General features: G+C 42.6%; 1 protein-coding gene across 3 annotated transcripts; it reads right to left on the bottom strand.

Moving 5' to 3' along the window:
• Positions 1-895: 895 nt before the first annotated feature.
• On the bottom strand, positions 896-26,118 carry LOC109478326 (sodium- and chloride-dependent GABA transporter 2-like). 3 transcript variants are annotated; one of them, XM_019779823.1, is made up of 16 exons: positions 26,100-26,118; positions 25,460-25,614; positions 17,413-17,633; positions 12,470-12,601; positions 11,153-11,297; positions 9,954-10,097; positions 9,408-9,540; positions 8,871-9,005; positions 8,229-8,332; positions 6,146-6,270; positions 5,389-5,501; positions 4,623-4,760; positions 4,131-4,263; positions 3,626-3,726; positions 3,167-3,337; positions 896-2,792 (listed from the first exon to the last, which is right to left on the bottom strand). In XM_019779823.1, exons 2-16 carry the CDS (start codon positions 25,525-25,527, stop codon positions 2,679-2,681), a joined length of 1,977 nt encoding a protein of 658 aa, XP_019635382.1. In that variant the 5' UTR covers positions 25,528-25,614; positions 26,100-26,118; the 3' UTR covers positions 896-2,678. The 3 variants fall into 3 exon arrangements, with proteins under 3 accessions (XP_019635382.1, XP_019635383.1, XP_019635384.1); XM_019779824.1 differs by lacking the exons at positions 6,146-6,270; positions 26,100-26,118 and adding an exon at positions 7,339-7,463 and having other exon boundaries at positions 25,460-25,859; XM_019779825.1 differs by lacking the exons at positions 25,460-25,614; positions 26,100-26,118 and adding an exon at positions 21,974-22,118.

Here is a 26,118-nt window from a genome sequence, read left to right as displayed (position 1 = left end):
GGATCTTCTCTGGTATACTATCCCTTTATTTCGGCCAATTTCTACATTTTTCCAGCGATCCGCGGAGCCTGGTAGAGGCTAGGCCACGGCCCGAGGGACTACCTCCTCGAGGTGGATTACTTTTGGATCCGGATCAGAGGAAATCAATCTGGATTGGAGCGTTGACACTGCAAAAAACGAACCGGGTTGACGAATGTTGATCGGGATCAACGCCCATTCCGGATCCCGGTGATTTTTTCGTTGATCCCGATTATTTTTTTTTATGTGAACGGAGTTCTACACTACCATCGGATACATAAGACTTGCGGTAGCAGCAATGGTTGCAGCTATGTCATTAACCTCTACCAGGCTTCGGGAGACTGCTGGTAAGAGTAGAAATTGGCCAAATAGAGCTCGAGAGACAACATGACAGGGGAGTTGGTCCGCTATAGAGTACATTTTCGGCTGCGGCAAAATGTTCTCTCTAGCGGACCAACTCCCTTGGTATGTTATCTCTCTATCTCTAATATGAGTGTGAGAATTTGTTCCTACATGTATTACCAGTCAGTGCGTTATACTCCAATCACGTGATAAAAATGACCACAGCGACTTAAAAAAGCAGCTAGTTTTCTGAAAACCACGCCAGGTACCTATTGCGCAGGCACCTGTGTGTCTTACTTAAAAATCAAGCATGTTCCCTGCTGCAATACCTTATAAAGCCGCTATAGTACGGAAAATTAGCCTTCGACTTCGTTGTCCCAATGAGCTTTCCCTATAAATATAAGCTCCTTGGTTGTCCCAACCCCAACCTACGTACCAAATATCATAGATATGTATGGTGTTCTTAACCACATAACCTTCTGAAAGTGGTAAAATTATTCAGCAGCCGGCACCAAAAAAGGAGGCAGTTGTTAGGTTAATTATCATCCTTCTTTATTCACTGATTAGAAATCACCACTCTAGACATACTAAGATCACTTCACCATCACCTAGATACTCTAATAACATTACATTATAATATTGGAAAACTAAAATGCAATGTCGACTGATATACTTAAAAACTGCAAAATCAAATCACACAGAACACTTTATACTGGTTATGTACTTTGAGTGAGAATTCCTGGCAGTCTTTCTAAAGTATATAGAATTCTAGTACATAGATAATTCCGAGAAGTAAGCTGGTGATGTTATAACAGTACTACACTCTCTGCTTATAGTGTAGATTATTACAAAAATACTTAGAATCGACTGGATGTCAGTTACATTTTGTCCATTGCAAATCGGAGCATTGGTGAACATATATGTGTACTATGACGTGTCAACTTAGATATGACCGGGTGTTTACAAACATCAGTTACAATCATTTACAGAAAAACACCAAACAACAAAGAATAGATCATACACACGGTTACATTTACTCACCAAAAGTTAATGCAAGATAAATATTTACAGTAAAATACAGCAGTTTTTCAAATGTTAGAATCATTATCTTCATATACATCAAACCACCAATAGAATCTAACCACTATCACACGATTATAGTCATACATTTTCACACCCTCAGCTGAAAAGTTTAATCATGTTTCATATGTTGAAGCACAAATAACCATAAAACATACTGCATGGCTACTGTAGCTGCTTGTAGGTAGTTTAGGGGAGAAGGGGTCCGAGAGAAGAGAGGTTTTTCACTTCTCACCTCTTATCAATAGATGTCATACAAAGTCACCAAATATTTTTGTAGGAAACAAAGAAGAAAGCATGATACTGCAATACCCAATGGCATGAATACAACAAAAATGCTTGACTTCAGCTCCATAAGCCCTATAATTTCTGTGCGTATGAACACCATGCTAAAATGCAAAGCTGCCTACATCCATGAAATCCACAAGCAACATTTGACAAGCTATAGTCTCACAAATCTCTTTAAACTATACAATATATGTGACACACTGTTGACACAAGACAACACTAGAGAGGGTACTTACTTCCATCATCAGCCAAAATGGTAAAACCTTCATAGGTTCTAAGTTCTAACCATCACGAATGCCAAAGAATGATGCACTCTGGCATTTTTCTTGAAAAAAAAAAAAACTTCTTACGACACAGCACGTCATCTATGGCAAGTCTAGTATCATAACATGAAGTTTTACAACATTTCTGACGAGTCCACAGAAAATACTGGTCATATACAGATATGATAGACTATTTCATGATAGGTTGATCAAATCTTGTATGGTGAGTCAGGTTGATGTTAAAATTATGTATATACACATGTATGTCATGTGTATACATAATCAAAAAGCCTTATAGGACAGACCTGGCTTACACAATTAGTTTGTTGAATCTCCCAGGCAAATGAGACAGGGCAAGGTAATGTGGAGTTAGCTAAAAGCAAATTATCACTGAGAGGTGGTCCCTGTAAGTTTAAAAATACTGGGATGGTTATCCTATGCAGCATTCAAAGGGGTAGTCAAAGCATGCAAGAATCTCACCTTTTTATGTGGCCAAAAAGGACATTAAAATCCTTTAAAAGACAGAAAAAAGTTTTTCTTGTGTGGTTTTAAGATTTGTCACAGCCTGAGCTGAAAGTAAACCTGGTGAGCATAGAAAAAGCGTGCTCATGAAAGGAAGGCATAGGTCACCAAATAACCACTGAAATTAAAAACAGTTTTCAAGGTCACAGAACGTTGCCCTGTTTATCATGGTCTGTTTTCACTCCCGTCTGTCATGGCAATAGCATTGCCGTCCTCTCCCATCTCACCGTTGTCTCCTTTCCGCTTTGTGTAGATTGGAGTCAGAAGAGTGTGTATTCTCTGTAGAAGGAGGAAAATCTTGTGTAAGGTTATCAAGAACTTCAAGTTTACAGGCAGCAACAAGCATGTAAGTTGATGCTTACTTAATATAATGCAAGAATCAGTTGTTTTTCTCCTGTCTAGCATTTTGTTTAATGATTGGTGAAACTCACTCACTCACTCACTCTCTCTCTCTCTCTCTCTCTCTCTCTCCCATAGCTTTGTCAGCCATTGGGGCAGCATGATGTTTGGCAAAGATTTGTGATTGGTGAAAACAGCTATAAACCCTGAGATTGAGGCATATCCTTATATCTGCTTGGAGATTCTGTACACACCTCAGAAAGGTATAGAATCACCATATATTATATTCTATACCTTGGACATTCTGTACGTACCTCAGAAAAGGTTCCTTTTGTTGTCAGGATCTTGTAGACGAATCCTACCGGGATCATGACCATGGAGGCCAGCGCCATGAGCCAGCCTAACGCCTCACCCCACGGTGGGTACTCATACGTCTTGTTGTATGTTGGCCTTTGGTACTTTACCAGGGAGAAGATGAAGATTCCCTGAAAGATAATAATATAATATGCAAAATGTTACAATATGTACATGCAAGTCTCTTATGCTCCATTTTTTAGGCATTTCTGCAATTCTGCAACTGTTTTTAGAATAATCATTCTTTGACTGTGCAGTGGTTAATATGAATTTATATTAACTGTCTTATAATATTTTCTCCTTATCACATAACCTACATCCCTAACCCTATGTTGGAACAGAGGGTGTCGGAACATAGGGCTCCCTTGTTGAAGGATATTAAAAATACCAAGATAAAAGTCAAACCTGAACAGACTCACCATTGTCATGATAGGGGTGACCACCATCCAGCAGATCTTGATCCACAGGATGGGGCGGAAGCCGAGCATGCTCTTGATGTCCCAGTAAAACTTTGTGCCTCCTGTAAGAACATGATTTACATATTCAAGCTGTGTTAACCTAGTGATCATGGTTAGACAATGATTGTGCATGTAAAGCATTAGAAGTAGCAGAAGTGTCAGGTACTTTATTTCATTTTTTTGTGTGCAGGTGCAGTGGTTCAGCACCAAGGACAGGGGTGTTTACTCGTCTGGAGGTCACCAGGTTTTTCAGCAACAATATCAAGTGTGTGTCTGTGTGTGTGTGTGTGTGTGTGTGTGTGTGTGTGTGTGTGTGTGTGTGTGTGTGTGTGTGTGCCTGCATATGTGTGCATCATTCAACACCTTGGTAGACTAACTTGTAACATCAACACCTTGGTAGACTTCATTGTAACAATGTCACAAAAAGCATTCAGACTACTGGTAGCCCAACAAATAAGTGTCATACCAAAGTTCCAGCCCACACGATCACCCAACCCGTAGAACCAGCCGATACAGATGGCCTGGAAGAAGGTCACCCACAGCAAGGTCATCCCACTGGCAGAGTAGTTGTCAAACAGTTGGAAAACGTACATCCCACCCTGGACAGAGGGGAGATGGAGAAATGGGTTAATACACCAAGTGTCACATCATATCTATGTAATATCTATGTACAATGTGGTATAAGGTTTATATGCAGGACTAGTTACAGCCAGTCATTGGCATATTCAGATTTCTAGATGACTTGATGATAAAAACTAGGAGGTTAAACCTCCATGATAATGTGATTTCCATAGGGTTGTGTATACATGTATATGATTCCTGTGTTTGTACCCATTTATAAATGCATTTGAATAACTTTACATCCAGCTGACTTAACACCTGAAAAGATGTTAAGATGTTCCAAATCTAGATATCCATCCCTGATAACTGTTGCATTTGCAGGAAAAAAGCTTCTCACCTGGGTACAGAAAGCGAGTCCTATAAGGAACTTCACAAAGCAGACGACTGCAATGAAGATCTCCCTGTTGTGTCCACGGCGGAGGAGGTGAGGGTACATGTCCTGGCACGACGTCACAAACCCCTCCACCCCGCAAAACTAGCAACGAAGGAAAAGTGGAAACTGTTCATTGCTGACACTGACATCATAACAATCAGGTTCTGATCAGGCAGTGTTAATCCAGGGCCTGCATGCCCTTTTTCGTAAGGCGTAATCAGGCCTTTTTAGTCTTCGTAATCCGTAGGCAGCCTCCCAAACATCAACGTAATTTATAATAGTACATTAGCCACAAAACGTAAAGCCGTAATCAGCTCTGAGACTTTAACGTAATTTGTAATCAACGGCAAAATTTTTTTGTAAATTCGTAATCACTCCCCCCCCCCCATGCAGGCCCACTTAATCCGTTGTCCCGTCTGATCTGTATTCAGCTGTAGATATACATGTATACATTTGTAGGTATTTCCTGTGAATCTAATTATATTGGACACTGTAGGTGTTAATTCTTATACTAGAGAGAAAAATTCCCTGCAATTTAGTGCAAATGCAAATTCTAAATTTTCATTAACTTTTTGGACATAACAGGTCCTAACCGCAGCCAGGTCACATCAAAGACTTAATGCTTTCTCTACTTAGTGGTCAGCACACACCACTACTAGAGGACTTGTGTGGTGCTTGCACAGCTGTCAAAGGGCTATAGAAATGCAAATTCTCTGGGAAGGATATTTACCTCACTGTCCAGCCCCAGCAGCAGAACCATGAAGAAGAAGAGGATGGCCCACAGAGGTGACAGCGGCATCAGGGTCACGGCCTTTGGGTACACGATGAACACCAGGCCAGGACCTGGACCATACAAGGTAAAGAACCAATCACGTCACAGGTGTCAAACAATGTCAAGTCAGTGAGTGTAACATGAAGCCTGGTTGGTTGATTTGAACCTTTTTTCGATTTATAAATCCTGACATAATCTCCATCATCTGTAGTGCGATGTTGAAGTAAACTACATGAAATACTCAGTCATAATCACTCTAAGTAACATTTTTGGTCCTCAGCACTACATTAGGTCATCTATGTTTATGATACATTAGGTCATCTATGTTAATGAGCGTGATTGAAACCTCATCATGAGTTGTCAAACATCATATATGATGATGCCAAAATTTGTGTATGATTAAATGTTCAATGAATACATTATTAAAACATTTTGCATTGAATACCAGAGATTACAGCAATTGCTTACAGCCCTATATTCCAACACCATAGGCCCATTTTCCAACAACACCACCTATGTTGCTACAACCCTATGCCAGCCCTACAACCCTATTATTGCAACATAGAGGCATTCCAACACAGGGTTGTCCGAACATAAGGCAGTCCCCATTCAGTTTGCTTCCTGCAGTGAAATGATTTATGCATAAGATCAAGCTCAGCTAGATGAAGTTTAGGGATAGCTTGTTAGTATAGTAGACAATAGGTTCTCTGTTTACCTGACTCGGCCACATCGGCCACAGACACTCCCTGCTGGAGAGCCATGTTACCCAGAAAGCTGAAGATGACGATCCCAGAGAGAATGCTGGTGCCAGAGTTCACACAAGCAAAGACAACAGCATCCCTAAGAATACATGAGGTATGTTCTCAGCAATTCCACGTAATAGATAGAGCACGGTTTGAGGCTGAATATGTGGTTCCCGAACTGCCCCGCCCAAACTGGGCGATTTCATATCACCCTCGGCCGGAAACCATGTGTGATGGTCAGCTATTCAGTCTGCTCTGATCCTCTTGGGCATAAAGCTGGACACTGCCAGTGGCCAGCTTTTGTTTCCATGGATACAAGTGTGGGTCTGATTTATAATGTGTTAGTTAGAGCACCTAGAGATAGACCAATTCCAGCTCACTGGTTGGCTGAGAAGAGGGTGGCTGGTCAGTTAGTGCACCTCTACCCCAACGGAGAGAGGTGCACTAACTGGAAAGAAGGCTACTATGTGAATATAATCACTAGAAATCCATGCAGGCTCTCTATTTGCTGAGCAGACCAAGCAGTGCTCTAACAGGTATGGAGAATCCCCTTAGAATCACCAAGCTAAAGTTCTGGATTTTCTGGAAGGCTTGAAATATGGTGGAATTGCTGACAACAAGTGGCAAGAAAGAGAGAAACAGGTGTGAACCTTAAACACTAAGAATAAGAAGTGCTTATTGCAAGTACAAAGCATATAAACTACACACTTGTATATAAATCTTGTCAACTATATAAACGAGCTGTAAAAGAATTTGTTTATAGAAAATAGGTCTATCAGCCAAAGTCCTTCTTGGGATTGCGTTCCACATATTTCTTCAGGAGATAAAATCCACTGCTTCCTTATGTGTCCACATCATAATGATTGTAAAATTTGCATAAATGCGGACACTCTCGGAAGGACCACAGGCTGCAAATGCAGTGGAAACTACAGATACAGCAGTGAACTTGCAATTTCTGACTCAGAAGTGAGCGTTAGCATCAATAATATTAAGATAAAGTGTTAATTGAGCACTGAAGGTTGTAGAAGGCACCCCAAACTGCAGCTAAAGAAAGCACCCTGTAGAGTAAAATAGAGGAGCAGCAAGATATTTTGGGATGGTTTCTAAACTGTCACATCGCCCAATCAGCCTCCTGTGGACAGGAAACGAGGTCAGTATACTATACCTGATTCTGCAACCTCTGCCACCGTCACGTCCTGCTGCAAGGCCATGTGGCCCAGGACGCTGAATATCACTATACCCGACAGGAGGCTGGTGCCTGTGTTCACACACGCAAACACTATGGCATCCCTGAGGGGGCAAAAGACCGTTGAGTTTTATGGTTAATGTTTGTTAACAAAGTTGTTAACAACCACAATATACTGTTCACATTCCTCTCAGTGTTGCAGACTGTACAAAGAGCAGCACACAAAGCTGTGTCACAGAAGGTGTAGAAAGATGACAGGCTTGCAGTAGACATTCAACAAGTACATGTACAAAACATCACAACCTGGAAAGCTATTGGTAGGTTATAGAATATGAAGTGTATAATAATATGAGGTGTATATCCATCAGTACTGCAAAAGTGTCGATCCTGGAAGCCATTTTATTCAGCAGAGATGGACTGCAAGATTCCATGTTAGTATGTCAATGTCGGGGTGTTCAGTTAAAAGAAAGGATGTTTCAAGGATTGGGCAGATATTGAGTTCAGCACCATGGACAGCTACAACATGGTGGTTGCTACAACACAACACAACACAACACAACACAACACAACACAACACAACACAACACAACACAACACACAATACATGCAATACATGATGCATGCAGCAAATGGAGATGCATGATCACACTCAGATGCTCTAAAAAGTCTTTCTAATTCTAAACTTAGCTCATGCAAACATTGCCCACACAAAGACTACGCCCTTATTGCTGTTATATACACAAGCTAAGACATATCTTTTCATGCCATTTCACCATAGTTACATAGTGATAACATAGGTTCAGAACCTATACTTTTATAGTTTTTTTTAGATCACAGATTGCATCAGTGCTGAGTTCACATGTATTCACCTGTGGCAGTTGTTGTTGAACTTGTTGTAGCTGCCCAGAGCGATGAGAGATCCCAATCCGATGGAGTAGGAGAAGAACACCTGGGTTCCTGCATCCATCCACACCTGTACAGGTAAGGTTTGACATGCAGATCAACATATTCATCTATCTTGTCAAAAACTGCAGTATGATATTATTCAGTTAGGCCCCATTCTCACAAGGGTAAAATTGTCCGAATCGGTCTGAATTGATTTGCTTTGATCCGGCTTTGATCTGCCTCAATCTGGCTTGAAGCCGGATCAAAGCAAATCAATTCAACACGATCCAAACAATTTTACCCTTGTGGGAATGGGGCCTTAGTAGAAAATTTTTAAAGATGTAACCAAAGAAAGTTTAACTTGAAGTAGGATGTGCAACATCAACTCTCATAATTCTAACAGGTGCCCTATAAGACAACCACATTACAGAAATGGGGAATTTAAAGAGACGCAACATTAGCCATCCCTGAGAAATGCACACTTCATTAATCCAGACATTGAAGAAAATCTTGAGAAGGCCTCCCTAACACCTTTTTTGCATTGCCTGGCATAATCATGAGAGATGACACAACATGTTTATATTGTACACATCTTCCTGTGTGTGGTTATTGTCTCAAAGACATACCTCTGGGTCTCCCAGCCTGGTGATGTTTGGCTTCAGGTAGAACTCCAGTCCTATACCAGCACCATCTAGTGTTACTCCACGGACCAGCAGGATAAAGAGTACCACGTAGGGGAACAGGGCTGTGAAGTAAACAACCTAGGAGGAAGAGGAAAAGCAAGTCAGCCTGCAAAACTCAATAATGTTGTTAAACAAAGCTCATCTGTTTGAGTATAGCAACAACGTGTACATGTGTGTGCCACATAATCATAAGTTGCAATAGAAGATTGACAATTTACACAAGAAAACAAAGATTGTACACCTCCATATCAAACCATGTCAAAGGTATTTTTTTGTTTTGTTCATTATTGTGAAGCTATCGGTGATTCCGTGTAACTGTTATATTCCACTGTCATTTTGACCTACATTCGATTTCCACCTTCATTTTCTGTGACTCTTCTGTATTCAAATACCGGTAAATACAATTATAAGGCACACAATCACAAATAAATAGACAAAGAAAAAAAAACAAAACCTCTGAACTTTTATCAGCAGACGTACCCTGCCAGTACTCTTGACTCCCTTGAAGATACAGAAGTACACGATGATCCATGCCAGCAGTAGACACAGGATCAGCTCCCACTGCATGGAGCCTGGCTGGTCCAGTCCGCCCGAAATCTGCAGCACACGGTTGCTGGCAAAACACAAGGAGAAGTAGATCATCAAAACACAAAGGACTACCATAGAGTGTCTATCTTTAATGCTATATGATAATATGATATAGGATCCTGACAATGTTTTACACTAAATTCAGGAGGACTGTTAGGGCTTGAAATTCATTTTTAGGAATAGGTGCACTGGTGCACCCAACCTAAAAAATTGGGTGCACAAATTTTTTTGGGGGGTGCACCATATAACATGTTTCATTTCTTAAGAAAAGTACTATAAGAATTATTTCATCATTTTTCTGGCACTTAGCTGTATACTACTGTACATTTAACATCTTTATATACCTAAACCTACCACAATATTTTGTGTGCAGTCCAAAATTTTGAGCCTTGTATGTGTATTACACTTTATTTGAGGTTATCAGTAATAACGACATACTTCCAGTATTCCAATGATGCTGCAATCCGGGTACCGTTCTCATTGGTGGCGTTAGGGGCCACGGTTGTCATGGTAACGTTGAGGAGCGTGCTGTTCACCGTGCTGTTCTCAGACTTCCGGATCTCCTCATCTGACGCAATGCATCTTGGGATAGAAAAAAAGACGTATTCTAGATCTTTTCATGCCAATGCGATCAACCAGACTTATTGTAATCTTCCATTCTAGTCAATAGGTATGCTTCTTGAATGTTCATCGAAAATTCGGAAAAAGTTCGTTCACAGTCTAAAGTCGGCCACTTTATTTTCTTAGTGAAGCTTTGAACATCAATTTATCATTTTTACAGACATGAGAGGACCTCTGTGAAACTATGTACGGCGTAGTTCGCCTGACTGCCTTGGTTTATCAGAACGGCTGATCTAAATGGACTACAGAAAGTCATCTGAATGCACTCTAGATCTATCCTAGACGTTCAACTTCAAGCCGCAATTTCAGAAGAAAACGCGTCTCCAGACAAAATGGATCGTTTTGCACCAGACAGCTGAGACATCTTGTCCCCAGGCCAGGCAACGTTACGAGCAAAACCAACTTAAGTCCGCCGGCCAGAAATACGATGTCGGCAAATGTCTGTCTTTGATCGTTGTTGTTACATAATCCTTGTGGCGCCACGTTTTCTGTGCTTTTTTTTTTTTTTGCCTAGCGGTCATAAAATCAAAATGAAGAAGTGCCGATCTGAACAAGTTCTACTTAGCGCCATCAATAAGCTTCGTAAAAACGAGCTATGCGACGTGTGATTCTGTGATATCAGGAACGACTGCGCTGTTTGTACCCTGTATGATAAGTTTCTGACAAGTCCAGTACCAAATTTAGTTGTTAAAGACCGACACTATTAAACCTGGTATCCAATCTATCGTGATTGGGCAGGTTTTCTTCGGGGCTGCAGGTGCTCTTTCCCGCCCACCTGAGCTAGGTTCCCCCGGTTTTTCACGATGGGATTTTGATTACTCGTACGAACACGATGTGCCATGTGGTGGGCGAAATCAACTCCCGACGTGCCAAACTCTATTAGCAAAGCTCCTAAAGGCGTAAAACTCCCACCGGGCGGTCTGTTGTACTTGGCAGGAAAACTATTAAAGCCCTGAAGACAGCCTGCCCCAACCACGATAGAGACTGGATACCAGGTTTAATAGACCGACACGTACCTGGGCGTGTTCCACCAGTTCCCACACGTGGCCCAGGGCAGCTCGGACGTGAAGGAGGCAAAGAAGTAGTGCAGAGCCCAGCCCATCACCATGACGTAATACATGTTCAGGAAACTCACAATCACCATGGACGCCATTCCAATTCCTGAAGAGACACATGGTGATTTATGTCATATATGAATAAGATATTAATACTATATGTTTACATTTCGATAGCCCTGTATCATGTTGTTCTGTCCGACCCTGACAAAAGAGCATATTAAGATACTAGTAGCACAGCGCTAAAGAATTCTGAGAAAGACTGCCATAGGACAATACGTTGGGCAAAAGTTTTACGTTTAAACTTTAAAGTTTTTTTAGTTTTGGAATAACCTTTATCACTCTAATTCCTATTGACTACCTGTACCCGGTGTGCCACCGTGTGGCGACTTCTGAAACTTTTGATACTTCACCGCAATAAAAGAGGTAATTTGAAAAAGTCACTTAATGCGTCACGCCTTCTGGTGTGATCCCACCCTTATCATGTCAAAATGCCAAGGTGGTATTTCTCGGCGCACTTTCCCGACAATCGTCATGAATTAGCGGTTATGTATGCCCGTTTCCTGCTGTCGCCATCCGTAACTGCCAGTATTACCTGTCCCCCGCTCGCTATGACGTACCATCACGTCATCACTGAGGGACAAGGTGTAGCGACTCCCCTCCCTGTTCACGCCTTGGGTGCGAATGACAGACTGTCTGGAGACTCCGGAACGATCGCCGCTCTATCACAACCGGTTATCAGACGTTTCCACCTGTTCCGAGCCGCTCTTATCTTGATGTGAACAGCGAACAGCCCGGAGCTCACCTCGGGATGACAGACGGGCCGCTCAAACTTCTCCCCGCAGGATCTCAGGTGCGCGCGCGGGAGGGTGTTTGGCTCCTTAGCGGTAGGATGTAATAAAGCCTCTGCAATACTTACAATCCTGCTCAGCTTACGGAAACTTATCGCGCCATTTGTCTTCAGAGTATAAGGACACGTGAGGGCGTATAACCGGCGTTGGCCGCCGAGTCTGCCTTTTTCGGCACTACTTTTAAGTCGGAAAATATGCCCAACTCTCTGGCGATTTTGAAACTCTGACGATGAACGAATTCGACGTATCTAGTCGGAAATTCATGCTGTCAAAACAGCTTGCTATATAATTTTCTTATCGTATAGGTAATTTGGCTAGAAGTTTCGGCAAGTTTCAACTTGAAGTTTCAAGTTTGGGAAAACTTGACACACTAAACGTGCAAGAAGTTGACACGGTGGTTTACTAAATACACATACCACGTTCTTACCTGAGAATAGCGGGCAGATGTTCCAGGCCTTGAGTCCGCCCAGACTCATGAACTGGCCCAGGGCGATCTCCAGGAAGAATGTGGGGATGCCCGCTCCCAGCAGGAAGATAAAGTACGGGATGAGGAAGGCTCCTGTGGAAGAAAATATTCGTGTATAAGTAAATATGATTTTTCGCTGCAGGACATATACCAAGGAGGTTCTTTTAAGCAAGGAGGTTTAAAAGAACTTCCTTGCTTATACTTTTATTGTCAATGAAGCAGGCAGGTGCTAACCGCCATGTTGGTGTCCCTCTTTTCATTTCATTGGTTCGTAACTCGAGCGTACACAGCAGTAAATATTTCAGTGTTTTACGTACTCATCTAGCAATTTTCTTCTTTGAGCTGTAGTAATTATTTGACAGTCCATGGAGGTAATTTTTTACCTCCATGGACAGTCCAAAGATATTTAATTGCATGCAAACGCATGAGTTATGATTCACGGAAATGTCAAAAAAATCTTAAATCCTCTACTCTGTACTCTCCACTCTAATACATATCTTTGGCATTTGCTATCTTGTCAGGAAGCTTCTGATTCATTACAGCGATTAGTTCGGCCTGTGGTATCAACAGATAAAGACCGTGTGTGTGCAATCCCTTTAGTCAGCGAAGGGATTTGACTAATTGGAGCGATTACGAAAGGAAAAGTCGCAGGAAATGCGGCATTATATTGAGTAAACGTGGTGACAACCGATTCGTTCTTCAATACCAACGGTACATGATGAAGCTTTCTGGCTCTTTTCATCAAGCGTATCATGTTTTGAGCACATGGAAAAGTGTAACGTTATGTGCGACCTTCATCTAATCCAAAATACTGTAATATATTGCATTGTGCAATGTGTATGGAAGTAGTTGATCTTATTAGTTCAGATGAATTGGAGCGTTGTTGGTTTTACCTGTCTATTACTTCGCAATGTACTCAGAAAGGCCAGCGGTCAGAAAACCGCCTGTTTAACACCTTCGGACACTAAAAGCGCAACTTATTCTCACGCTGCGCTGAGTCACCGGCCGGGAAAGCGAAATAGCGACGCTAATATGTTGACAGTTATTGAAAATGACGATCTAGATCAGAAAATTTCAATTATTTATATTTTCAATTTTGGCGCAAAAATATTACATAATATCGCTTTAGACATCCAACATGGTGAACGTTACGTCATAGTTACGTGACTGCCAGACACTATATCAGAAGAGAGATGAAAACTTTGCGAGCACTTTTAAGACATTGTTTAGTTTAGTTGGGCGGCTGAACCGACACTTTCAATCACTTTCCAAAGTACCCTGACACGGAGCCGAATCGCTCATGGGAAATACAGACATCAGAAGAATAACATGTTATTGAAATAACAGGGCTAATGTTTGTGATAGCCATCTGAAAATGTGGTTCAAAACTACGTAACGCAGCTCAATGCGACTGCTCGATAACGCCAGAACGTCTCCGAAGAATCCCATCAGGGTGGTGCATATTGTCGACAATTGCTGCCAACGCTTGCCGTGGGGTACTCCGGCGCCGAGCATTGGTATTAGCGAAAGGCAGCAATAAAAGATAAGAGCATCACAGGTCCTAGGTGGCCTACGCACTGCCAGAAGCTGTAGACATGGTTACTGGAACTCGGGGATGATGTTAACAGCGTAAGGCAGGGAAGAACATCACGGAATACTTAATAAAAACTTAGAACAGATCATATACATGTACGTTGGATAGAAATGTTGACATGTTACAGTTATCGACAGGTTTGTTTCTCGTACGTCGGTGGGGCTTGGAGAGGTTGTCACCTCTTCGGTTCTTGTACCCGTTTTCGATGTTTGTCAGAATACGAAGAACGTAACGCTCTCTCACTTCAATCTCTGCTTGGGGAGCAGGGCTTTTCTACTCGTAGTCGACTGTAGGTGGCTCTCCATTTGTAGCAAGTGAAAAGGTATGGAGCCAGTGGTGTAGTTACAGTAGGATGGCGTTCAGATCCAGTCTTCGCCCCTGTACCTTCGCCCTAGCAGCTGTGTTCCCGATTCGAAAAAGTTTTGGGAGCGACAGTAATCACCTGCGAAGTGCGCTACACTTAGAGCAATTATGTATTCCTCCCATACTCCCGCTATGGGGTAGGATCACTGCAGTAGAGCCCACCGAAGACCATTTAAAGGTCCAGTTTTTTGCCGATGAGCCTACTGAAGAATGCGCATTTTCAAAATCTGCCCAAGATTTGTGACTTTTGCCATGCTTTGCGCTTTAAATAAACTGTTCGTAATTTCTGTCAATGCATGGATTATATAGGACTGGCCCTAACATGCAGAGATGTTTGAAGAGTAATTGTACAAGAAGATAATCCCCTTAGACGATCTTATAAAATCACCAGGTTCGTGAGAGGATCGCTCTGGATATGCGTGGGCTAATCTTGAAAGGTGTTCTAATCTGGGAACTTCAGCCGTTTATAGTGCATAATTTATACTCAGCGGTGTCTTGTTTACGGGTACAGGAAAGCAAAGGGCGTAAGTAGCTGACAAGTCGTGATGGATGACGCTTACGGCTCGCTCTACGGGGAGATGACAGGAGATCAGCGGGGATGTACGAGGGCCGCCTCATCAATCACGTCACCGCCACGCCCTGAATACTCTCCAAGCAGAGGTTGGTGGGGGAAGATCGATCGTTTACCTTTCTATGATTCTATATATGTCCCGTTAAAAAGGGACATAGAAAGTTAACGTTCTTCCCCCACTAACCTCTGCTTGGAGAGTAGCCCCGAATACATACTGCTGCTTCGCGTCTATACGTCTTCGTACATTTATCTATTTATCAATTTACCATGGCGTTACCATACAGTTGTGAAAGATTCAAAGATTCTCCATTCAGGTGGTCTGTGGACAGTGTGGTAATATTGGGGTCCTTCGTCTTCCTTAGAACTGAAATGAATTGACATTGTATTATGTCCTTGATTTTGGTGTAGAGTAATAGATCACTGGCAAGTTTCGAAACAACCTTCAGTCGGCTGCTTTGTTTTTGCTTGAGTCTGCAGAGTGAATTGAACCACATTGTGCTAACCAGATTTTCCTCAAACTCTCTGTAGTTTTGTCCCTTTGTTGACCCCGGCGGTGTTGTCTGAGGCAGGGGGCAGTCACCCTGACATGACCTGGACCTAACAAAAGCAGGGTGATAGCTCAGAGGTACTTTCACATGTGGGGTAAGACAAGATCTATACAAATGCGATGTATGAAATACCGCTTGTCAGACGAGGGGACATACCACTGAGGATCCAGATGTTAGGGTCAGAGTTCCGAGATGGAGCTTACAACTGACCGCGTTCGGCTTCAGTGATGTTGGACTAACCTGGAAATCACTGGTAACTATAACATCGGGAGCTCCCCAGTATCTCAGACTATATAGGGTGCTATGGGTGTTTCCTTGCCGCCCAGGCCCATTACCACACACCAGGGAATTTTTACAGGGCTGGTTTTGCTTGCTACCGAAGGCAGTCGCCAGAACGCCCGACAGAAATATATATATATATAATCATAATATATAGGCTGTCAGAAAGAAAGGCCTGTGCTCAGTAGGACTGGAACCGGTTGGTAAGATAAAACACTCCGTAGAAAATGGCTAGCTGGCTATGTTGGCACAGTCAGGTCTTTGCTTGGAGAGTTGGACGACTCCGAACACAAGTAGTACCTGATTCAAATGATGGCTGAAATTTAACAATGGTCTAGTCTGTCTAGAACCGTGGAAACGACTTGGGCCGTAACGTAAATGTTGAGCCTTACATACGTAAATCTCCAAAAGCGTTGACAATGCTGTATTATCAAAAAGTCAAGGATTACGACTTGGGGTTCTGGACTTGGCGAGCATACTAAGTTAACATATACTGTATAGTCAGAATCGCAAGGATAAGAAAATAAGACTGTCCCAACTTCTGTTCCAAAACGTGGAAGAGACACGAAAAGTCAACAACTGTAACAGTGGGGTTCAGGCACCACTAACTGATTCCTTCCAACTGCATCCAACATGTTTATTTTTTCTTTGCGTCAAGACCGAGAAAGCAGCTGTCTTAAAAAATAACGAGAAACCACCAAGTCAGCAAAGTACTCTTCCCACCGATTGTGTCGAAGGCTAAACTTTGAAAGACATGCTTACGCAACCTTAGACAGACGGAGGTCAAAATGTCACTGAGAAAGAAAGACATCCCTTCGCTTCTCCAATATTTATGAGGGCCCGTGCTGAATGGTGTTGGCGAACTTTTTGTAAACTCTGACTGATCGGAGCAGAGGAAAGCCTTTCTCATTCGGAACACATCGCCGCTATCAATGCATGTTTTCTACATGTTTTCAGCAACAGGCTTGTTTTTACAGCAGCTTCATCACAGAGCGTAAGCCCCGCTAGTAGTTGTCGTAGATTGTAAAATTAAAACGAGTAAATTTTGGCCGGTGGTTGCGGGTATAGCCTAAAGGTAATAACTCACTGATAGCCTTTATTGTTTTGCATATTTTACAGTATTAGTTACGCCCCATGTTACTAATAAACTTCACCGTATATACATCATTCCTGAACAAGATTAGCTGGGACGGTGCATGGGACCTGTGGATATATTCATGTGCTGTTGGTCCAGTCTCTCTGGCTAAATCTACTCTACTATTCTCTACTTTACCCTACTCTACTCCAGTATTTCATCCGAAAAGTGCGCACCGTGATCATTGCCTTGCACAAAATCTGCAACATGTGGCGTTTCGTTTATTAGCTTTCTGCTCCGCTGTGCAGCACCCGTACAGATGACTGTTGACATTTCAGGAATCCCCTTAAGATCCCGCAAAATTTAGTTAGCATACATAGAATTTTTTCCCTTAGCTATTACCGCGTGTATAATATGCATGAAACAATTCGCAACGCGGTTTACAGACAGAGAAACAGATTTGAGTCGACTTACCGCCACCATTTTTGTAGCACAGGTACGGGAACCGCCAGACGTTGCCGAGCCCCACGGAGAAGCCAACCAGCGCGAGGATGAAGTCGAGCTTGCCGATCCAGGTTTCCCTCTCCGGTAGATCGTCCTCTGGTGCGGACGGGGCGGCCAAACGGTTCCCGTCCGCCGCTTCGTCGGCCTTGGACGTCTTGGTCGTAGCAGGGCCGTCCATGTTGGATGGCGATCTGTGGAGGAGAGGAACGCAACACGTGAAGGAGCGGCCGGCGTTCTCAGGTTCAAAGTCGACTCCTCGCTACTCCTTGCAGTTTTCGCGCGTGTCACGTGACACCGGGCCGCAGAAATAACGAATAGCTCTACATGTGTGCGTAATGCCTGGCCTAGCCATGTTGATATGATTATATGGATGACATCCGCGCGCGCATTAATTTTCGTCCGTTTCCAAAAAAAAAGAGAAGTTTTCGACCGCACTGTAAATCGTACAAATAGTAATAGAATCAAGCTGCAAAATGAGCAAATATATGCCGTAAATTGAAAAAAAATATTGGAAAACGATGCTTATGTCGCAGAATACCAAATTCCATTCTAAAGGACAAGAAGAAAATGTAAAGGGATAAAAATGAAGTTTATTATTCACCATACCGATAAAATATTACTCTGTGTGTTTAGTCATTTGTTCAAACTTCTTGACCACCAATATTTTATAATGAAGGCAACTTTTTTTGCCAAATTTTTTCAAGTTATTCCCACGCTCGCATCAGTTTTGGGGTCAAATCAACATGGCCTAAATCATCTTCAAATGCACAGCAGGGTGCACAGGGAGTCGACACGAACGAGGATAAATAAGGATCATAAAGGTACCCCGACTTCCAGAAAGAATGGTACGAAAACAAAATATAGGAATTAATGGATATTTCACTTAAATTCACTCGTACACTACTACAGGCGGCCAGGTGTGAAATGCACAAATCAGACATTGGAATCACTGTTTAAGTACAATTTCTGACAAAACATGGACAATTTTGTTTATTGAAGTACAACTAAAAACAGGAGTAGATGGGATAGAAGAATAACAAAGCGAAGGGCCGACAATATTGCCTCCCCCCCCGAACTTTTGCAAAAGATACACCATAGGTAAAAGTTCAAAAGGTAATGTATACATTTCGTCTGTAGACATTTTCTTTGTGAAACGATGTCACAGTGGTTGTTAAGTAAACAATTACCTGCCCATGTTTACCCACGGTCAATAGACCGCGGCGGTGTACAATGGTTATATAACACGTTACGTCATGGAAGTTTCCACGCAGTGAACTTGTGAGTTGGGGTCAAACTCGGCAAGGTCTGCTAGACACGCAAACTGTACTGCACTCAAACACATGGAACAGTCAGCAAAAGTCGCTATCTCTTGGCGGAAATGCATCAGAATCATTTGTAAACATTATCAGTGAATGAGCGATAAATCTTATGATGTTAGCTTACTTCACCATTCACCAACAAAAACAACAACTTTTACATATTTTTTCACGAATAAAGATTTCAAGAATATGGCTCCTTTTAGCGCAATAAAATATGGGATAATACAGCGGGTCATTCAAAGTTCAGTTGTCGGGTACTTGACATGTGCAAACAAACTGTTTGCAATTTGTTGCCAAAGAGCTAGATAACTAGCTAACTACATGACCTGTCACACTGCGTCCTTCAAAGATCATGATGACATGCAAAAAAATTGTGGTAAAATTTCGAGCCGAGGAGTTGACCTGTGTAGGCCCTGGAAACAGTCTGGCATCCAGGCTACGCAGTTTGCAGCCACCAAAGGAGCCTGTTGTTCTACACTAGCCTGCTAAGGTCGTTCTGGGGTTATGCCAAAGTGCGGTACGCACATGCGCAGTGGTATCGGACTTGGACTTCCTGATGCCAAGTCACGGGTCCTTGCGTATGCAACACCAGACATCGTTATGGAATTGGTTTGGGTAATTCATGTCAATCAAAACGCAAATGAAACAGATGAAAAATATTTATCATTGCATACTGTGTATTGGTGAGGATCAGTGGTTTGGACCCCCCGTCACATACGTCGCACTGTCGTTATACGATCACAAAACTCAGGACATTCTTCGGAAAATCGAGCATGTGCATGTCCTGCAAAACTCGACTGTCTAAGATCCTTTTCGCCGGTTGGTTCTGTCACCTACGCCTGCTTGAAAATTCTACGGCGTCAAAATTGTACGACGAGCTACTTGTGATGATGAATACATTACTCAAGTGACGAATCGGAAAGTAAGCAGTATGGGAAGGGGCTGTATTTTTCAGCTGTCTTTTGTGTCAAGCATCTATGGTAATATCAGACTTATCTTTCTCTAAATTGTGGTTTACAACCCCATGACAATGCATGCGATATACCCTATGGCTACATCAATGTTACGTGACATTTTGTCAACACTTGCCAGCTTTTAACATCGCGTTGGCCGCACTTCAAAACTTAAGTAGTCTGCGATTGTTCACACTACAAGACATGACATCACTATTCTTTTACTTTATCAGTCAGTTCAGTCGGTTACCCAAATAGCCAGATAAGGTAAAAGGCCAAAGTCGATGTTAAGGAGAACGTTGGGGGGAACTTGTTTCGACTTTCACTCTTAATATCTGCTCGGAGATTACTGACGTCACTCTGTGACAGATTTTAGTTGCTTTGTGAATTTGTGATGCAACTTGTTTCATTGTGTAAAATTCTAAAAATGATGGAAAACGTATAAATCTTGCAAAGAACTGCTGCGGAATTTGACGTCACACCGAAGGTGTCGGATACCTTCATACACAAAGCAAGTCATTCTTGCAAAAAGGGGCGTTTGTATTGTTTTGGCGAAAGGTTATCACGATATGACCTATGGCGACAGTCGCAGTTTAACTTCACGTATGTTTACCCCTAAGGGCATGGAAAATTCCTTCGTTGGGTGTACTGGTACCTCCGTCAGCAATATCTATAGCCAACAGCGCGTGAGACAAAAGAGCGACCAACTTGAAATTGTCGGTCTGAGCGTTAATCTCCAAGCAGATGTTGAGGGCCCGGGTAGATTGTTGCATTTTCTAGCTGCCCGTTTATATCTCAAACCGCTTACCTTTGGGATTGTAGCAGAAACAAGGGCGGTTTGTGACATGTACAGCTGTGAAACGTAACGATCTAGCCTCCCCCAACATCTGCTTGGAGATTTCCGAACCTGATCACACCACAGTTGGTGAGCGTGTTTACTTCGCAAAATGGAGACTGACAAGGATTCATTGGTATCTACCGTGGGTTGCTGACAAATGCGAATATAATAGTTTACTAAATACTTCATCAGAGGAACTTACCAGGCTACTTATTCACCCACTTTGACCAATTTCCTCTATTTCTTAAATTTTAGCAACAGAAAAAGCCTGGTAGAGTCTAGAATTCATGACCACGCGTTTTCCCCCTCACATCGAAAATTTTGACAGGTGAAATTTCTCCTATCTTTAGTTAGCCGCAAATCGTGACAACAGTTCAACAAGAATGGTTGATAAGGATACCTGGGAACCATGGAAGACGATAAGTACTGACCACAAAGACACAAAAAGATAACGTAAAAGATTAAAACGAGTCGTAAATAAAACTAGCTGCCTCCTCCTACAAACCCAATCATAAATCATAAATCTAGAGCATGCAACAGCTTGTGGTTTTTGTTTATTTTAACGCAAGTCCCTGCATCGGTTACTACTAATGAGGTGGCTATGAAAACAAACTCGGGCCTTTTGTCCGCAACAAACGACTTCCACTTGTACATAGTTTCAACGTTTCAACATGGGCTCATACCACGCACTGTAGGCTCACACAAGGGTTTCAGTGTTCCCTGTGCGCTTATGGTTACCGACAACCTGTTGATTGGAGGAAGGGCGTGTTTGAACTACATGTATGGTCCATTTGAATTTGAAACATTGCATGTCACACCAAGTTAGGCCGTGGCCCCTATGTAGGAACGAGGCCAAGATTCACAGCAGGATTCTAGGAGAAACCCCGGAAAGGACGCGATCATTCACCGACAAACAAAGAGAAAATACGATGGCTGTTGTTGTGCAGTTGGCTCGCTCGCTCCTATCGTGCAGGATCTGAGAGACCAGTGCTGTACCTAAAGAGCAGCGACAGTTTGTCGAGGCCAGCAGAGATGTACGTGTGTAAGTGGCTCCTCACGTATACAACAGTCAAACACAAGTACACTGTACCCCCGACCAAGACGGTTGCCAACGGTCAACATGCTCCCTACTGTTGACTCCCTTCCAGTTGATATGCCCTTATAATGTCACAATCAGTCGAATTTGTGTCAACTGTTTAGCTTAAAGCAACTCATGACCATGTACCACTACCACACTACATAGATCGACAGCTAGTAGATTCGCCCATACTACCGGTGTACAATCATTTACATAGATTATACATGTAACGGAAGATCCCCTTTGGTTTTTGCCATTCAGACACAACAGAGGGTATAGTCTCTATGCTCCGTCCTTACATAGGTACATTATAGATTCTGTGGATGTTATGTATCGTACTTACCTGTAACTATCGCTCAGTATAGTTGGACGTGCTCTCTAGCGTGCCTCCTTGACTGCCCCCAAAACTTACAAGTCGCCCTGGCCCTGCCTTTTGGCTTTGGTTACTTTGTAATGCGCCCCACGTTTCTCTGACGTCACAGCGCATATATCAACCAATAACAGGCTCTAACACTCAAGCGACCCGGAGCGCAAGGTCTCCGCCAATGGGCTCCTGTGTTAGCCTCACACATGGGCTTTTACCGTAAACGTGGATGATCTATTAGTTGGAAATACCTCATGCACAAATGTTTCTATACATCTTTCTACGTTTGTCACTACCAAATGTGCGGTGGTGGGGCCAAGGAATTAAAAGTCATCTAACAAACAAACAAACAAACTTCACTAAATGTCGGGCTTTAGTGACGTTAAACAAATATGCTTTCCAGTGGGGTTTTCAACTGGAATTTGATACAGGCGTATACATTTACGTTTAAGTCTGCATAATTATGTGTTTAGGCGGTCGTCTTGTTTCTCAAGCAATTTGTCTTTCCTGTCTGTTTAGACACGTTTTCATGGTGTGCCACAATGATTCGTAAGAGGGCCACTACAAAACTAAACCCCGTGAAAACTCAGCGAAGGCTGAATCAACAGTACAGACTGACCCAAATACGTTAAATACACGAGGCTAATATTTAGTCAGGGGAGTGACCCAGCCAGGGAGCAGGGAAACAGTTTTACTCGCAAGGTGCAGAACGAAGCCTGCCTGGAGTCCCACTGCAGTACAATAGACAGCTGCAAGGAGGTCCATAATCCACGAAACAACATAAGCTTCTCACCTGTGAGACGAAATGGCCGACAACGTTAACGTTATATTAGGGATCTAATGCTGATCTGCCATGGAGTCACTCCAATCTGAAATGATGCCGTATACACCCTTTCCGCTTTATACATTTTTGGCAGTGGTCTGGGGACCACTGCCAAACGACCACATATTTGACAGAATCTTTTCACGTTTTGCCCGTATTGGCGTCTTTTAAATAAAGATTTTTACATCGTGCATCATACTACGGTTATGAAACCGAGGATCGCACACGTCCAATGTTAGTCGCTCAAAGGTCGCTCAGCGATCACCGTCCAAGGGAAAGGTGCCATACCTGTCTATCATGTCCACGGACGCATGCATCCTGTCTACTCACCTAGCCTGGGGCAGTATTCAAGTTAAGTACATGATATCAAAGTCTCATATCTGGCACGAGAGGCCATGTGTGAGGTTGGTAAACATCACAGGTTGTCACTGAGTGTAGCCTAGTGTGAAATTTACCCTTTTCTGTGCATTTAAAGAATTTGCAGTGACTTTAAAGATGGGTGTAGTTCTAGGTTACACCCTGAACATATTGGGAAACGTTACAATGCAATGTATGATAGATCGCGGTCGTCTTAGCCAATGAAAATGTAACACGTGGTCGAGAAACCTACGCTGGTCGCAGTCGCGCTAGTCAGGTGGGGCGGAGAACAAGCGGAATATGCTCTCTCTCCCATAGAGCTGTAAGGTCGCAGAGACAGTGGGTTATATATGATAGTCCAACATATTGGCAGATCCCTCTTCTTCCACCGCCTTTTACCTCCCAAACCGAAGTCTGGTACCCATACCATTTTGTATGGCCTTTGTTAGCATACGACTGCCCAGTGTGGCACACAGGTCTCTCTACCTCACAGTCAAGGTACATAGAAGCAGTTCAAAGGAGGGCATGCAGGATCATCCCATCCTCCCGAGGCAGAGGTGCTTCCGTATCCCAAGGCTAACTAACGCGGGATAGCTCTGCCGTGGAAGAATGGATAATCCTAGGCAAAAACTATGTTAGTTACGACAGAGCAATAGAGCATATCACTTACACCCTTGTACCTGAGACGCCGTAAACTCTGTGTGAACTTTGCAATGTCTACAGCTCCCCCAAATCCCCCAACTTCTCTAGTTGGCTGCCTCCTAAATGTGGAAGCCTACATGGCAGAGATCTGAGATCAAAAGACAACTTTACGCAGTTTAGCTGTAGTACGTCTAGGTTTAAGAATAGTGTTTTACCTTTCATTGTCGTATTGCTAAACTATTCATGATAAATTTTAATATCATACCCCAATTCAGCCATGTAAGGCTGCAATGGTATGTGTGTTGTATAGATAAACCAGTTCATCATCATCATTCTTGAGTGGAGTGGAACACTGGCAAGTGATCGGGCTGACTGGCGGTGGTGCCAAGCAGGCATTATAACCTGCCCTTTGAACGATTAACTTCAACTTGGACTTTGGAATAAATTGATTTTAAGCTCAAATTTAATTTGTAAAGAAATTTGGAACTGTGCCATCCAGTTGTCGCGCAGTTAAATCATGCTGTAGTCTTTTGAGACCGTAGTAACAGAGAGATGGGGGAGTGAGGGAAGTCATAGCTCCTTGCACATGGTCCATGTCATGTGGGTGCGCCTCCTGCACGGCATTACGACCTCACTAGTGTTGCCACACAGTTTTTAACCATTGATGTTTTTGTAAATAATGTATTACATGTGTATATACCTTGAAATTGCATTGTACAGTTTTTTTTAATGTTTAATGTATTATACTTGATGTTGATGTACAATATTTGATGTTAATGTTGTTCATTACTGCAATTTGGTTTGTATTTAATTATGTAATCTGCTTTTATATTCTGTATGTTGTGTTTGGGAGGACAACTTGTAAAGGTGTCAATGCACCTGTTTTGTCCTCCCTTCCACTTGTATATCTTGTGGTGAATTCAAATAACAAATAGCTAAAAGTGCCCTTCCTAAGAACACAACGTCTAGCAGGAATGCTAGGAATGAGCCTTGATCTCGTGAACTCTCGATCTCGTGTCCGTCCGACAAGCCACCAACCCGACCATTTGATGCCAAAATAAACACAACTACGAGTTGGTAAAAAAAAAACTCGCGCAGGTGGTAAAAGAATTCTGCCGCAGCTATTGACAATAATCTTTACTGCATATCCCTGCCATAAAGAGCCAAATGTAATATTCTAAATATTAAAAATAGGTCACTAAGTCATTTGCGCAACGAACAGCTAGAACAAAGTCTACCTGGTATTGTAGATTAGATTGTTGTAGAGTACCTCTCATCGGGATTAACATGGATTCTTTACATTGTGTAGTGATAAAACTTTGTTCTTAAAAGGTACTCATACAGGAGACTTAATGATACAATCCACCTTTTGTGTGCATGTCGAGGATCTAACATGCTACACATCATTGAAAACTCACATAGCAGACGTGACACGTGCTCAAACTAATCACCAGTCTAACCGCCACTGAATGGAACATGTCCAGCATATCCTCAGTTTGATACTGCTAACATCATTTTCTGCAAATAGACACAAACTTGGTCCTTTCAGGTTCATGATGAAGAAACTAACGCTCTCGTCACGCTTATACTAACTTGTTATGGTGTAGCAATACAGGCTACCGCACACAAAGACAAAGTCTCACCCATAGTTCTCTCCCGGTGCAAGCGGGGAAGTTTCCGTACTTCCGTCTTCAGCCGGCAGTGACATCATAGATCTCAAGTTCAGCAGCTTAACTGTTGTACCAAGGAGTTTCAGTCATTCACGTCTTGAGGTAGAGAGGACAACACCAACGTCCAGCTGTAGACAATAGACAGTCCAGGTTTCAGGCTGTGGCTTCAATAGCTTACCTTATGTCAACAAACGGTCACATATTTCCTACCGGCAAATTACTGAGCTACCACCAGGCTTAAGTAAATCATGTCTATAAGCAATGTAGTTCTTCAAGGCTGCTTGTTGGAAGGAATGCAGACTATTACATGCGAATACATGAAGTCTCCAGGCAGCGCCTCATACTGTTTATGTACGTGTTGCTTCTTCCGGGGAACGAGTCAATGCGCTACAAACCATTGACCCATACATGTGATTGAACCTCCTTGGTCTGAGCAAGTCAAGGTGTGGCTCGGTCGACTTTTTTTTTAGTTTTTACTGTGTTTTTATTCGTGCATCTATCCATTGATATATCTCTCGACTTGATGCATTGCCTTGTAATAATAAAGCTTATGATAATAGATAAACCTGGAGTTCACACATTTTATCTGCTATTTCCAAAACTTAAAACATACGGTTTTTCCTCGCTGTGCT

Source organism: Branchiostoma belcheri, unplaced genomic scaffold (assembly GCF_001625305.1).
Source record: "Branchiostoma belcheri isolate BF01 breed outbred unplaced genomic scaffold, Haploidv18h27 scaffold43, whole genome shotgun sequence".
Classification (NCBI taxonomy): domain Eukaryota; kingdom Metazoa; phylum Chordata; class Leptocardii; order Amphioxiformes; family Branchiostomatidae; genus Branchiostoma; species Branchiostoma belcheri.
This window is presented reverse-complemented; position numbering and strand designations above follow the sequence as displayed.

What these genes read in the sequence shown, in the direction of transcription:
- LOC109478326 (XM_019779823.1), bottom strand. Translation starts at nt 25,527, where the DNA reads ATGATGTCACTGCCGGCTGAAGACGGAAGTACGGAAACTTCCCCGCTT. An exon ending in GTGCTACAAAAATGGTGGCG is followed by an intron (nt 12,602 to 17,412) that starts GTAAGTCGACTC and finishes TTTCTTCCACAG; the next exon opens with GAGCCTTCCTCATCCCGTAC. An exon ending in TTCAACAACAACTGCCACAG is followed by an intron (nt 6,271 to 8,228) that starts GTGAATACATGT and finishes ATGTATTCTTAG; the next exon opens with GGATGCTGTTGTCTTTGCTT.